Raw genomic sequence first — 16,633 nt, 5'->3', positions numbered from 1 at the left:
ATTCGAATTTTGCTTTTTGTAATTCTAGCTTGAAACGTGCTCCTTTTTGCAACAAGTACATTCAGTGTGGGCTTTTTTGGCACACATGTCTTTGCACCAACAACCTGCTGCTGAGTTCCCAGTCTTTGCACATTGATGACAATTGTGAGTCTATATTCAGTTTTTGACTGGCATCTTATGAATTCTTGTGCTCAAACTCAACTGGTGAGCTTATTTGGCTGCTAATTTCATGGACACTGCAACTTCTAAAGCTTTCTTTAGGGATACGTTGTTTTCTGTTAACAACTGTTTTTGAATATCCTTGCTCCTTAAGCCACAGTCTAATCTATCTCTAATGGTTCAAGACTTCCCTGAATTCATAGTGTTCAGCTAGTCTCTTCAAGATAGCTACAAATGGTATGATTGATTCACCTTTTTGTTGATTACGCTCATGAAACCTAAACCTTTCTGCAGTGACTAAATGTTTTGGTGAATAGAGGCTCTGCAATATTTCCACTATTTCATTGTAGGTTTTTGTGCCTGGCTTTTCTGGCTGAACCAGACTTTTCAGGAAGGTAAATATTTTCCCCTCTTTGCTCAGGAACTTTGGGATTACTTTAATCTGCCGCTATCCTGTTCACTTGGACAAAATCATCAAATCTCTCTGTATATGAGCTCCATTGCTCTGTATTCTCATCGAGCAATCCAATGGTGCAAAAAACTCCTGTCGTTTTTACTATAGGAAGGGACTGCAGGAGCACAATGTGCCACATAATGCTTACATTATCTTGCTTCCTCACTCCCCAAAACAAGGTAAACGTGAGCTGGGCCTGTTACCTCTCATGTTTTGCAACCCCCCCCCCCCCACCCCCGCTCTAATTTTTTGTTGCAGGGTCCTTGCTACTCAAGGTGCCCCCAGTACTGTTACAGATCACTTCGGGCAGAGCACATGGCCAGCTTCTTTCTGAAGTTGTTTTCTCCAGAACTTTGATTGCCTTTTGGTTCCTCCAGTGCCTACCACCATTGTTAGGCACCCCTTTCATTGCCAGCTTTCCAGTAGGGGTGATTTCAATTATGCATTGTTCTGCCGGGTCCCTACAATGCTGGCGGACTTCTGCCACTTTTTTTTGGAGTAGCTGCAGACGTGGTCTGACATCCTCGTTGCCAGTTTTCTATGTGGGGCTTTAAAAGATAGGCTGCAGGCCTCGAAGATTCAAACAAACGAAGAACTTTATTGAAACGATATTAACAGTATAGGCGGCTAAGATAGAATGCCTATTTGCCCATGCAAACGGCCAATGGTATCACGTGATCGATCTCTTAAAGTGCCCCTGTTCCACTGCAAGGCTACCAGTGAGGAAACATTGAAAACAACATGAAAAACCCTCCTCCTCCTTTAAATAACTCTTCAAAACTATGGCTCTGGGACAAGCTTTCGGTCACCAGCACATTTAATTGTGTAGCTGTTTGGAGGGTTTTGCAGCATGAAAGATGCCAAGTTGTTGTTGGTAGGTACAGTTTTACACAGTGCGATCCCATTTCCTGGCCACTATCTTACTCTCCCTCTCTATCTCTGCCTCTCCCTTCACTGTAAAAAAAAATCAAATGGTCAAATAAAACCAAGTAGAAATAGTCAAGAGAAGATTACAGCACGTCGCTACCATTTGATTTTGTATAAAAGATGTGTGATCTCTGCTGGAATCGCTGATTGAAAAGATGTGAATGGAGTTGCTTCTTGTGCTCTCTCCACTCCGTCTTCAATGATTTAAAGAACCTCTTTTTATAAAAACAAAATAGAGCGCACACTTTGTAAACAATATAAAGTTAAAAATTCTCCTCCGGAAGAGAAAGAAGTGTTGGGGGGGGGGGGGGGGGGGCGGAGTTTGATTCTGGGGTTAGAATCATGTAAATTCCCCAGTGAAATCCCAATCAGATACTCACACAAAGGGTCTTCTAATCTACCCTCGTTTCACATTTCCAGATGTTAGGAGGAAGCAGGTATGAAAGGAGATGGGAGTGAAAGAGGGGGGCGGTGGGACGGCGGGGAGATGGATGTGTGGACAGATGAATATAAACGGACAGGCATGATTAGAGGGATAAATATTTTCTCTCTTATGCAGTAGATCAGTGGGTCTTGTTATGTGTGATTCCCTTACATCAGAACAGACAGGGAATAAACCTTCATGTAAATCACCTCACCAACTGGAACCCGATTAAAACCAGAGTTTTATTCTCTCTCCTGACTGCAAGCGCGAGAATCCCATTTTCTTATCAGTTCATTCACCCTTTACATTTCTGAAATTAGAAATCTCCCCCCTCCCGCCCCTAACCACCACTACCAGAATTCAGCACCTGATTCGAAAGAGGGAGCAGACCCACTCTCTCCTTATTTAAAAAAAACATACGAACCAGATCTAATTACAGATAATCCCCAGAAAAAAAAATAATGTAGGACTGATGTCTGACTGATATTCAGGTATTAAAAGAGGCAGAACGCGCCCTAGTAAAACAATGAAAGATCACAAATCAGAAGCTTGTATCGTCCCGTTCACCATCCTAACCTGGTGAATTTGCAATCTTTAAATTGATTTCATGTGTTCCTAATATCAACCCGGGTTGGAGATGTGGGGGTGAGGAAACATCACTTAAATCAATCCCCCACCCCCCGCATCCCAACCCCACATACCTCATTATAGACGTGCTACTTTGTCCCACTGAACATCCTTGAATCAATGCTGGACACCCTCGAAATCTCAGTACAATTTAGGAATGGAAATACCGGTTTATCATTTGGAGGAAAAGGGCACAATTCTAATCTGAGATATCCCATTATACGCGCACTCTTAAAACGGGAAGCATCCCACCCCAATGAACTAAAATGATGAAATTGCCAGGACTGGAAGCACAGTAGGATGTGATCCTTTAATTAATAATTGCCTACAGTTTTCTGTGACATTTTGCAGCAAAAATTGCAATCAGTGATAGACACCCGCATCTGCAAATTAGCAAGGTTGTTTATTTTTAAATATATATATTTATGGCAATGTATTTTGTTTGAGGATTGAAGTGGAGGGGGGGAGGGGGTGAGGGATGTGTGTGAGAGAGGAGGAGGTTGAGTGACTGAGAAATCTCACCGGGCGCCAGTCCATGTCGCCTGTACTTTTTACTTTTATCACTAAATTAAGCATATAAATTACATTAAAGCACCCGACTGTCGTATTAAATTAAATAAAATAAAGGCCAATTATCCGCTTCTTTTATGTGACGCGAGGCTGCAGCCCAGTTTGAAAGGAGTCCGGGAGAGATAAGGAAGATTGAATTGAACATATGATCCGCTGACTTTTTTGTTCCCAAAATATAAAAACGCCTGAGTCGCAGTTAAAGGAAGATCTATAGGCTCTCTGAGATTCGGCAGTGCAATTCCCCCTGTGATATAACAGAGCTCTCTCTCTCTCTGCACACGCAAGAGGCAGTTTTATTAATGAACATGCGTCTCCGGCAATTTAAAATAAACGGGATGTTGCATTTGGTTTTTCAGGAGGTTTCAGACCGTCTGATAACGTGCAGCAGCCACCCCCCCCCCCCCACCCCGCTCAACCAAGGCATGATTAACCCTTTGAAAACTCCAAGATGTTTCTTCCTCTCTGAGAGTATTGTGTCAAAATAATATTCCATGCAGCAACAGAAACACACATTCTTGCGGGTTAAAAAGCAACATGAAAGACACGGATAGCACCTTCCAGCTCTCCCTGAAAGCGCCGGGACGAACATTCTGGCTTCTTTTTGGGGACATCGCTGTCTTGGACTGAACCAATGCACCCACTCGCGATTCCAATCCTGCTCAATCCAACTCTTGTTTGCAGGTACACAAACAGAAAAGTCTCCCTGTCTGAACCATCTGCATGTGTGTGTTTCCCGATCCTGTGTCTGTTATTGTACAATAGGTCGGAACACAAAAGGTCAGGAATCAATATAATCTCGGAAAGCAAATATATTTACCTGGCCAGTGGAACTACTATTGATATCTACACCAACACCAGGATATCTCCGAGTACGAGTATGCTATTTCTGTCGGCGTTAAAGGTGCACAAAAAGACTTATTGTGTGCAAAGGATAAATATAGCCAGCAACATCATTTACATAGCAACAATATTATAGTCCATGTGTTACTGTACAAACATAAATGTCATATTTAATACTTTTTTGCAAAAAAGGGGGAATAGTCTGCAAAGAGGACAGAACAATATTATTCAAATATCATTCTAATATTCCAGAGATGAATTTGCATGCTTTAAGATTAACACCAGAGAGAAAAAAACCCCTCCATATTCAGTTCCAACGAGTATCACCATAAATTACAGGACCCAGATAAGGGCTGGAGAATGTAATAAGACACGAGATGCTGTTTTTATATTGAATTGCACCTTGGGCGATAGTGCAGAATACAGAGGAAAAAAAAACTTCTTCGAGCATATGTTCTTAGCAGATAAGTAAACAATCTGGATGTGAAATGAAAATTTTAATTAGGGCCGTAATACCATTACACCTCAGTGTGCTAATCCTATACCCAGCACTGTGACATTACACAACCCCATAAGCACACACAGAGAGAAAGGCACAATAAAATCCAGCCTCACACCACGTTTTCCCTACAAACCAATTGTTTTCATATTTTACTTTTTTTTGAATTAATGTCGTGTTACACCGTCTGTAATTATTAATTCCGTGACTCCCTCTTATTAAGCGTTGCACCCGTCAGTATGTTTCATGTTATCCTTTAACTAGCACATTTGATAATGCTTCTGGTATTCACTCATGCTCACTGTTACTTGTAATTATACTCAGGTATTTTGCATCTGAGAGGCGTATTTGACGTTTCTTGTTCCCTCTGACTGATCTCCGGATTTTTTTTTAACTTTGAAATTCTAATAATCATCCCTGACCCCGGCAAGGTTTTTTGCAAGATTTGATTTGATGCTTGAATCATTAACAGCAGACATGCTCTCGTTTTTTTTCCTTAAGATTCGACCTTAGTGGGAATCGAAAAGAATTGAGAGCGACTGTTTCTTTATTCGGGGGTGGAAACGATTGAAGTTTAAATTTGCAACACAACAGGGAGAGAAGGGAGGTCATTGGGACTGTTAAGGGAGGACAGTAATAAATGAAGATGGGTTACTGGACAAAAAAAAACAAGGCAAGCAGACTGCAATTGACATGCGTTTCGACGTGTCTCTGGTTTACTGACAAACTGAAATCCGCCAGAGATAAAAAGGAATGCTAAGGCTGAATTGAATGTGAGGATAAATAAGTGCTTCAGTGGAGTTAGGATGACAACTTTTGGCAGCCTGTACTAACCGCAGTGTTGTGCCAGTACATTCAACAGTGACTGGGAATTTTGCACTCACTTCCCGATCCCCTCGCCATTTGGGTTGATTGCTACCTGATTTAAAAAAAATAACCATTGTGTTGGTAAGCAATGGGCTGACCTGCCCTGCAAGGCAAGACATCAGTACATTTGTTTATATATTCTTGAGATTTGCAACAGGAGTGAGAACGCTATTTAATAAAAACAAACTATTGTAACAGACTTTGTATCAAACAGTGACATTCCATGAGACAAATCCCCCTTGTGACAGCGCGCTGCCCATTTCGACATGTGTCAGAAACTTTTTTGCAACTTCCTGCTGGGAGGGAGGTTTTTGAAGGTGCTTTTTCCATTCGCCTCTTTGACCCAATGATGTTAAAATGCTGCGGGATGTCCCACCATTGAATTTCACACGGTGCGCCCGACTGTCATTTTTGCATAAGGAGGTTCTTTCCCCCTTCCCTCCCCAGACCAACAGCCTGTACCTGGGACCAGCCTCCCAATACGGATTGATTTACGGCGTCCTCTTATTTACTCCTCGTTGAGTTGTTTGCCCGTCAGGTGTGAATGGGAGCGGGCGAGGTGATACCATTCAGGGTGAGCTAAGTTGGGAGGGACAAATCTCTGGTGGAGCATAAACGCTAGCAGAGACCAGTTGGGCCGAACGGCCCAACGGCCTGTTTGTTTGTGTATGCGTGCTTTGGTGTTAAATGTTTGCCTCATTAAAGGCGCGCTCTGCAAAAGTATGCGGATGTCCTGTTATTTCACAAACTACCTTCAACACATTCACAGTGCTCTTTCATTGTAATGTTTAGTTTATTATTGTCTTCTTTCCGTTTCCCGCCTTAGCTAAGTAGAATATTCCCCTCATTGCTCAGGGATAACCAGCAGCAAATGTGCAGAGTAAGTCCCATCTTATTGTAACCTGAAACCCCGCGCTAAGTATTTGGAAAGCTGAGCGGCGAGGTGTGCTATTTGTAACCTGTCTGTCTGATGATTTTATTCTCCTTTTTTCTTATATAAAAAACAAGAGGAGTTTTCCGGATGAACTGGTTTGACAGCAGGCTAATTCCCCCTCCGGAGTTCCTGGGCTAAACAAGTGACTCAGACTTTAGACATCAGTTCACTGAGGTGTCAAAGCGATTAGCAAAAGTAGGTTCGTTTTGTTATATAAAAAAAGGGGGGGTTGCTTGTTAATGTGTGAATGATCCGATCTGATAGGATTAATCGGGGAATTAAACTGTTTTAAAAGAAACCGCCTCTTTATTGTACTGACATTGGCACAAATCATCCCAGATACTTTCGATATGGGCATGTTTGGGGTCAGTTTCGTCACTTTAACTATATATTTCAAATATTTTAATTGGGTGAGAAATGACCATTGATCAGACACACATTCTCTCACACTAAAATAAACTCCAACATTTCGGTAGTGGGCACCAGCAAGAGGAGGAAGAATTTTTAAATATCTTTTGAACTCACTGAGATTACCAGGTCACAAGAGCATCTCCATTCTGTTGTGAATCTGAGCAACTCAGACACGGGAGATTACTGTGTGATAGCTAATGCTTAACAGTAATTGTCCAAATCAGTTTTAAAATACAGGATAAAATCATGATTTTAAAAAAACTATTCCCTCCCCTTCAGTTTTGTATGACAGTGGACTAAACTGTATTCTTAGAACTGAATCTCCACCCTTCACTGTTCAAACCTGTTACGAACACCGATCTCCTGCTTCTGACACTTTAGTGTATTACTAATGTGTCTGTTGTGCAGGTTTCGTTTTGTAGGATTAGAATAGCTGGGGTCAGCTATCCTAATTCCTTCTCCTTTTGTAAAGTATTGTTTCGCAGATACTGCCCCCCTCCTCCCTCCCCCTCTCTCCGAATTGCCAGTTCATTGTGCATCGCATTCACAGCTCTGGTACTGTGACTGCGCCTTGCGCCCTTCCTGTCTGACACACGGGAACACTTTGGGGATCGAATGAAAGAAGATGAGGCACAATGCAAACATCCACTCCCCATTGATATTCGCTCCAAACAGATGGGCGTCTGTAGCCCCCTTTTCATTGAAAAAGGTTGATGAGCAGCAAGTGTCGAGTCTGTAACGCTAACGAGTTGCCTCTGCAAATGGGGGGCTCGTTAAGCCTTTTGACAATGTGACACCCGCTCCATTTAAATCCCTGAATCATTCCGATCGCTGTAAGTGAGTGAGCGCCACGCCAGCTTGAGACCTGACGAGAGCAAAATGCGATGGGGGGTGGGTGGGGAGGTGGTGAGAAAAGTTAAGAAGGCGGGGCAAAATCTCTTCCACTCGGAACTGAAGCGAGATAAAAGAATTGGAAAGTCTCGGAAACATTTAAGTTACATTGTGGAAGGTCAGCACAAATAACGCTGGAAGTGGATTAGAAAATATGAACACAATTAACTTGGTCGACGCAGACTCGTGTCATTTTGATCTCACCCCCCCCCCCCTCCCCCATGTGGGTGAGTTATAAATAATCAAGTTACCTAAAATATTTAACAAAGATACGCCAACCTGATATTTGCATATTTTAAATCAAGCGATTTGACTGACGTTGACATCAGCGGAAACCCCCCCACGGCTTCACATTTTCTATAGGGTTGGGTAGGGGGAATATAGTCCGACTGCTGCCTTTCATTCTCCCCAAACATATCCTCTCTTCCCTTACCCAAGAAAAAATATCCAAGAAAAAAATTCATCGTTAAGTATGAATTACTTAGGCGCGAGTCAGTCGGGATCGTACTGTTTGCGGAAAAAGTCAGTTTGTTTTCTATTAACTTGCATGTCCTACAATCACACAGTTGGTTAAAGGCAATAATTTGAGCACGCGAAAAGTAGCACTGGACGGCGCCTTACTATAAAATCACTTGCTAATTCTAATTCCATTGAGACCGCTGCCTCAATTTTTTTATTGTGAATTCAATTTCAGTTTCCAATAAACATACCCATATTCTGCATATATATAATTTTGTAGACATCGTTTGTCTTTATTTAAAACATTACCTTTGTTCAACAATTGAACAGAGTTACGAGGTAAAATCCTTCTGGATACAGTTTGTTTTCGAGACATACTTTTCTTTCAAACATATTTTAAATTGTCATTTCTTTTTTTAAAAAAAAAATAACCAGCGTTGGTGACTTCCCGTCTGACGTTCAGTCGGAAATGTGTTTTTTTTTAAACCGGGACCAGTTCCACTGGATGGGCAGAGATTAAAAAGTGAGGACTACCTTTAATGTGAGGCAGAGACGCTACTGTCCTCACTCAGCCCTGGGTTATCGTTAATGTTAAACGTTATCTCTCAATTCCTATGGAAATTGGCAGATCGCCTCGTTATTACTGATTGGTGGCAACGTTTTAATGTAAGTCTCGTTTCTTGGTGTGCAAAAGGAAATTTCAGGACTTGAAAGAATTCAGTTCCAAAAACAAAAAAAGACCACGTGGTATTATACACCACTATACATGATAATAAATAAAGCCAAAAACTGCTGCTTGTTTTTTTAGAGCGGCAGTTTTGCAAACAAAAACATCTACAATTTTACACTCAGTTTATCCGCCATCGGGTAGCACTCATGCTACACAGTCAGGATTCAGAATCCGTCTCAAAGTTCCCTTGTTTTAGAGTCTTTCGCCAGACTAGGATAAAGTTCCGATTTGTGGAGCCTATTACTGTACATGCAATGTAAGATTTAAGATCAGAGGCAGTCTCATTGTTTTTAAATTAATATTTTCTCTCTCCGTCCGCTTGTTTGTTTGATTGCTGTTTACATTGCAAGTTGTCTTGTGCCGGAGTCAGGAGAGATCAGAGATCCTCCCCAAAAAAAGCAGTTCAGTCCCTGGATTTATTACTGTTGTTTATGTTCCGTTTCTGGTTGGGCGGAATACCCCCACACACCCAAGGCTCAGCATTTCAGATGTCAGTCTCTATTTGGTCGCGGTTTGTGTTGTACATGCAGTGTTCGAATTGAAGTTGACAAGATAAAAAGTCTCTTTTTAAATGTGTTGCTGCTCCCGTTGTCTTACATGGCGGCTGCGTGCGCCGAGGCGTAAGGGTCTATGCCTCCTTTGGCCATTCCTGGGAAAAGTATGTAAGCCACCGGGGGTTGTAAACTGGAAGTGGACCACGCGGTACAGTTACAGGGGACCACATAGCCAGGGTTGGTGGGAGATGGGTGGGTGTGCGTGTGCTGGCTGGGGCAACTCAAGCTCCCGAACGCTCCGCTTTGGTATCCCAGGGTGGACGCGTAGGGCAAGGTGGTGGCCAGGGTGTGGGGCACCTCTGTCATCTTCTGGATGGCGCTGGAGCCGAACTGGCTGGGGTCCAGCAAGGAGTAGGGCGCCGAGGTCGGCGGGAGGAAAGTTCTGGCTTTCTCCGAAGCGCCCAGGAGCGAGTCGGCGGCAGACATGGAGAGGCCGGCAGCTTTCAGGTGGTCACTGTCCCCCAGGTAGGGCAAAGGGAAGACATACCTGTCCTTCTTCAGCAGGTTCTTGGGCTTGCGCCGGGGTCGGTACTTGTAGTCTGGGTGCTCCTTCATGTGTTGCGCCCGTAGCCTCTTGGCTTCGTCGATGTACGGTCTCTTCTCCGCCTCGGAGAGTAACTTCCACTCGGCCCCCAGCCTCTTACTGATCTCCGAGTTGTGCATTTTGGGGTTGTCTTGGGCCATCTTCCTCCTCTGGCCCCTCGACCAGACCATGAACGCGTTCATCGGTCTCTTGATGTGGTCCGCGGGTTTGGACATTCTGGCTCTTGAGATGAAAGGGTTGACTTTTTTTTGGACCGGAGGAGGAGGGGAAATAAGAAGCCCCGAGTGGGGTGGGGGAAAAACAGCTCACCTGTCGCTGAAACAGACAAGCGACAAAAGAAATTTCCCTCAACAAACCATCGCAGCCGACAATCGAGTATCAGCTTTCCCTGTACAGCTGGAGACGCTCCTTGTGTGTTTTACAAAAAAAAACCTGAATCAACTCGTCTACAGATTGCAAAGATCTGACTTCTTCAGTGAAGTTGCTCCGATGATTGCTTTAGTCGGCTGCTTTAATGTATTGACTAGTTTCTTTTTATTTCTCCTTCTCTCTCTCTTCCTCCCCTTGGAGGTGTCCAGTCACCGAGAGCACCTGGACGGAAAATGAAGAGCAAACCTCGTGATCCGCAGTCAAAGTGCGGCGAAGTTCAAAGCGGCAGCTCCGCTCGGGGTTGTGAAGTGCGCCGCCGCCCGCACGCCAAGTGACATAATCACTAGGCGTACACCAAAAATCCCTGGGTATCCAATCGAGAGGGAAGGAGACACACACACACACACACACAGAGGATAATACCCACAGGAGAACAAAAAGAAAGAAAAGATAGAAACTATTGTACCCCCCCCCCCAACACACACACACAAAGAGGATGAGCTAGGGAACTATTTATCTTCTTCATTACTCATTGCAACACATGCACACACACACACACGGAGCTCGCAGTTTGAAATGCTGATGTGAGCAGGGTTTGTTTTATTAATACAGAACCGGGAAATGTGAGGTGCATTTTTAAAAACATATAACAAGTGTGCGTGACTGACTATTTTTGGAGGGAAATAAATCCGAGAGCCATGAGAAAAGTGAAGGAAGTTTATAGAGACCTATTTTGGAACCCCCCCCCCCCCCCCCAATTCTCTGTCTCTGCTGGCCTTTGAGAGGTGTTATGTAAACCATGCCCAGCAGTGTGTAAATCACAGCTCCAGCCTTATTCCATCATGTAATCGGCTTGGTTTTTTTACACACTCGTTCTTCCCAGTCGGTGCCTCAATGGTTTTTTAAATCGCTCACGACAATCCTACGACAATCCTAACATTGCCAGTGCAACGGGTCAAAAATAGCGACCCTTGCCATTTTAATACACAGCCTTCTTCTAATCATTATTTCATTCGTATTTTGCTGATCTAATTTCTCCAAACACTCATTGGTAAATGTATCGGGGTGGGTTTATATATAATTGTGATTTTTAAATTGTTAACACTACAAATGCTCCAAAGCTTTAGAATTAAAAGTAGATCAGCTGAACGGCCAGATCCAGTTCTCCCCGGGACCATTGCTTTAACTCCTGCACGGTGCTTCCTGCTCCCTGGGTTTAAACAAATGCCAACTCTAACTCTTTAAACTGTTGAGAGAGGCGCTGGCACTGAAAACCTGACATTTCTGAGCTGCCCCAGGTAACAGCAACAATAACGAGTTCCTCCCTTTACAAAACTGCCTTGTTAGCAAGAGAAAGGGAGAGAGAGAGAGAAATAACTTGCAAATCCAAATTAAATCGGCTATCATTCACCATTTAATAAATAATTGCCTGGGACGTGTGGAGTTTGCCCTGAGGGGGGGAGTGTTTCTGAAATGGAAACGATTGTCCAGGGTTCCCCCAGGGACCCATGTGCGTTGGGCTTCGCGACTCTTGCACCTGTCCTGCTGCCTGTTTCCAGTGCCGCTCAGGGCACAAACACACACACAGAACGAAATGGATTGAATCCCGCCGCCTTCTCAATTCCTCACCCGCTTTTAAAATCCGAAGGAGGAATGGACATGTCTTCCCTCCACCCCCCTCCCCCCTTCCCCGGTGATCGCTTCCTCTCCCCTTATGATCAAATTATTTCGCCTGTCTGATCACTCGATCTCTTCGTGATCAATTTATTTCACCTATGCGATCACTCGCTCTCCATGTGATCAATTTCTCTGGCCTGTGATCACTCGCTCTCCATGTGATTTATTTTCGCCTGGTGATCAACATTTCGCCTTGTGATCTATTTACCTCGCCTATGTGATCACTCACTCTCTTGTGATAATTTCTTCTCTCACTGTGATCAATTAATTTTCTTATTATCACCCTCGCCGTGATTTCTGTCACTCCTTTAGATCATTTTCTCCTGTGATCACCTTTTCCCCATTGTGATCATTTTTTTTCTCCCTCCGGTTTGACAGAGCGATAACTCAGGAGCTAAGAAGGAACATTTGACTCAATGTCAATAGTGTGTACAGTCCACATCAAACAGGAATGGAGGAGTTCTGATTACTTTATTATCCCCCATATCTCCATAATAACTATTTTCAAATCATTTAATGCGCTCCAACTCCTCGGACACTTTTTATGTCGCCCGCTCTTTATGTTGATGAGACACGGACAGACTGAGGCTTGGTTAAGCAAGCTTTAATTTATTTTAAACGGGAGGCGACCATCCATAAATAAACAGGGCCAAGTTTGTGTTGTTTTATTTTGAATGTGCATTGACTGTTCTGGGACAATTTGCACCAAGACACAAATGTCCGGATGCAAGCAGACGGGAGTCACTGGTTTCTCCCTGTGTTCCCTTCGGAGCTCGGGAGCTGCAGGGAGTCAATGAATTTGCCTTTTGTCATTTGAAAGCCCCCTCTTTCGTTAGATGTTCGCCTAAATCGCAGACGACAATCTTACACTCAAGCTTGATGGAGAGCATTTCTCAAACAGCGGGGCATGGTGTTGGGAATATTCCCTGCTTTTCAGTTTTCACCTGGGATTATCATTGAATCGATGATGTGGATGAAGCGAGCTCACCGTTTGAAGGGTTCAGTCTAGTTTGGCTGTGGGACCTTTCCATTACAGTCACTAGGAGCCTGTACACAGGATGTGTAGCGTGTTAGAGCGCAGCTCCATCCCCTTTGTTTTATTCGTATTTTTTTACCAATTCCAGAATATTTGTTATCCTTCACGACAGCATAAATACCGACCCATTAGATTCACAAAAACTGACTGAAACTTCTGTTGACATCGACGTGATCTGCCCATCCCCGAATATGGAGTCTCTACGAACTTTAGCTCACGTTTCAAATATTTATCAGCACCAAATTCTCACATTTCAGATCGGTTCACTGTGTTTATTCCTTCCCTCATTTCACTTGCCATTTAGTTGAGACCTTTGGACTAAACTATCTAACATACAGATTAAAACAGTTATGAGATCCTGGGAGATGCACAGGCTTTTATAAAACATATATACACATAATAAATAACAGTCTGAAGTCAACTCGAACTCGGGTTAGGAATGGTAAATCACCCAGATGCAGACAAAATTCAGCACAAGTTTCTCATTTTTGGAATATTTCCCCACGAATTGATTGCAGCCACTCAAGAGATTGCAAAGACTTCAAACTAGGCAAAGAGAACAGGCAGCTTTTTAGAAATAGGTGCGAGTATCTGCAGGCAGTAATTGCGTATATGTGTGTGTGTGAGAGAGAGAAATGATATATTGCTGGATGGGGTTAAGTGATGATTTGCCTCCGCCCGACTGACGCAGGTTAACATTTTGATCGTTCCTGATGGCAGACTCCACACAAGCTTTGTTCTAACTCGAATGCTGATTTATACACAATCTTATTCCACATTTAGCCGGGTTAAATCGGTTTACAGATACATTCTTTTGACAGTTTGAATTCAAGAAACGATCGAAACAAAACCAGGAGGGAGAATTTACAAATAATCCCAGCAGGTGCGGGTTATTGTTACTTGCAGTAACGTTAATAAATAAGAGCGCTCGCCGTCACTGCCACCCCTCCCCCCCGCCTCCCCCAACCCCGCTCCCGGACTTTCTCCAGACTTGTTCCTCTTAATTTTCCAAGTGTTGCTTTTTTAAAATCACAATAAATGCCACACACAAAGAACTATTTAATCTGGTCCGATTTGCTGGCGGGGAACCGCAAGGCAACGTGGGGTCTAGTCTCTCCTAACGTCAGCCCTCACCTCCCCACAGTCAAATATTGTCAATCAGAAGTTAGAGAAATGTCAGAGCAAATCAATTTATTTCACCTCATGTTTTATTAAAACGTTATTTGCCGATGATTTGTACTTTACATTTTAATATTCCATTTCAGCTTACGTGTATTTCCCATTTCGCCAAGATATGATTCTACGTATCTATCTATATATATATATATTAAACTGTTATATATCAGTTAGCAGCTAACTAGAGATTTTAATGTATTACAAAGCGAACTGCTCCATCCACCTGAAGGCAACCCTATCCCCACTTCCTCCCCTGGGAACTTGCTTTCCTATCCTGATGTTTAGTAATTTCTTTACATCAATTTTTCAGACAAGAATAAATATTTAAACTTTGCGAATATTAATGGTAAGACGACGCATTTATTTCGTGTTTTTTTAAAGGTCTAATCGTTAACACGGGAATTCTGTAAACGGCAGAATGTAGACAGTGAATGTGATTTGCAGCGTAATATTCCAGGCAGCAAGGAGCGCTTAACTGGACAGTCCTGTGGCTGGAGGTATTCATGGTGGTTTCATCCTCCTGAAATGGGACATTTCTTTCTCATTTTCGTTAACTTCACTGATCCAGCGTCTCCGGAAGGCTTCTGTCCTGGGATGAGGTCTTTTCCCCCTCCTCCAGCGCTGGTTAGAGGTGCCCGCCCACCCACTTTTGCCGGACGGGATATTCCCCCTGTTTAAAGAGTAGGCTCAGAGTTCTGGCGAGCCCTGAGCGATTTGGGACTGGGAAAGTTGTCATGTCTCCCCTCGAGAACGAAACGGAGTAGAGATGATTCTGGGAGTCAGGATCTGTGAATTAGTTAAGGAAAGTTGGACTGCTTTTAATTCGGGGGTGGAGTGGGGCGCGGGGGGGGGGTGGGCGGGGGAGTGTTTTTTGTGTTGTGGAGGTGGAAGTTTTCGGGGAGATTTGGAAGTGACCTGATTGCACTGTTTATTATGATGAAGGATCCAAGTTTTAGTGTAACGACTATTAAAAAGAAATTAACAGTAAAATTGGAAGATAAATAACTTTAAAAAAACATGCAAAGTTGTATTTCTGCGTGGGATAAGGTCATTGTAAAAAAAACAATTTAATAACATCAAAGGTCAAATAGATGAGTTTCTGGAATGAAACGGGATGAGGGGAAGCTACGCTTTGGAACAATGAATAAAGGAATAAGTTTGCTGAGCTTTAATGATCTTATAAAACAGGGACTTCGGTCTCAAAAATGCTTCATGTTCTCTGGAGTTCTCTCTCTCCAACCACTGAATTGCACCTGAGGTATTGGTACACTCCAATTGTGATGAATTCCATCAGCCAACATGCACACGATAAAGTCCAACAATTGGTGATGTGATAAAGAACCGGATTATTCCAACCCCCCCCCCCCCCCCCCCCCGCCCCCCACACCCTTTGATGGTAGTTGAGGGAAAATGTTGGCCAGGTCACCAGGCGAACACTAAACTAAAATAAAAATACTGTGGATGCCGGAAACCTGAAATAAAAAGCGGGGGAATAAAACATCTCAGCAGATCTGGAAGCATCTGTGGAGAGAGGTCTCCAGTCCCTTTAACTCTTCTTCAGAGTTAAAGAGAGGGAGAAATATGATAGATTTTATATTGTATTGTATGAGAAGGAGTGGAGCAAAGTAGAAGGTCAGTGATAGGTGTGAGCTAGGAGAGATTGTAAGAAAGGAAGTGCAGTAATGGGGACTGAATAAGGTGTTGTCAGTGGCATAAAGGTAAGAAGGCTTCTGGGCTCAACACTGAGTTGAAGAACTTCAGACTGTGAACTTTTTTCTCCATCTTGACCCTTTTAAAATCCATGTTGTTAACCAACTCAACTCCCTGCACCCCTCTCCCACTGGGCCATCTGTCACTTGTTCTTAAGTTTTACTTTCATTGAATGCTGACCATTGTTCTGATTATTCTGACATTCTACTATCTTACCTTTCTACCTTCTATTGGCTCATATTTATCCATCAAACCATACCCAAAACAGATTGCTGTTGATTAGGGCATTGCTGTTTGTGGGACATTGCTGTGTGAAAATTGGTTGCTGCATTAGTTCCTACATTAAGACAGTGAGCAGATTTCAAAAGTTTTGTAGAAGGATCATATATGGACTCAAACCACTAACTCTGTTTCTCTCTCAATAGATGCTGCATGACCTGCTGAGCCTTTCCAGCATTTTCTGTTTTTATTTCACATTTCCAGCATCCACAGTATTTTGGTTTTATTCAAAAGTTTCTCATTGGTTGGAGAGTGTTCTGGGTATCATGTAAACTGGTTTGTTCAATGTGAATTTTTTTATTTGTATTTTCTAATTTGCTGGATTGAACTGCTGCAATTCAGGCTTTAGCTGAATATTTTGATTAAATGGTGCTTATATTCTGAATGACATGAGGTGATGCACATTGTTAAGAAACATGGCTGAATATAACCTTAGAAATGCATCAATGGTTCTTTCTTGGTTCAATGTTGATGTCAACTCATTGATGGACTACAC

At 43.0% G+C, this 16,633-nt stretch overlaps 1 protein-coding gene across 1 annotated transcript; it reads right to left on the bottom strand.

The window, feature by feature from the left end:
• Positions 1-8,336: 8,336 nt before the first annotated feature.
• Positions 8,337-10,467, bottom strand: sox14 (SRY-box transcription factor 14). Its single transcript, XM_078202960.1, has one exon. It carries the CDS (start codon positions 10,103-10,105, stop codon positions 9,386-9,388), a length of 720 nt encoding a protein of 239 aa, XP_078059086.1. The 5' UTR covers positions 10,106-10,467; the 3' UTR covers positions 8,337-9,385.
• Between the last annotated feature and the right edge of the window lie 6,166 nt (positions 10,468-16,633).

The sequence above is a fragment of the Mustelus asterias genome, chromosome 3 (genome assembly GCF_964213995.1).
Source record: "Mustelus asterias chromosome 3, sMusAst1.hap1.1, whole genome shotgun sequence".
NCBI classification, from domain to species: domain Eukaryota; kingdom Metazoa; phylum Chordata; class Chondrichthyes; order Carcharhiniformes; family Triakidae; genus Mustelus; species Mustelus asterias.
This window is presented reverse-complemented; position numbering and strand designations above follow the sequence as displayed.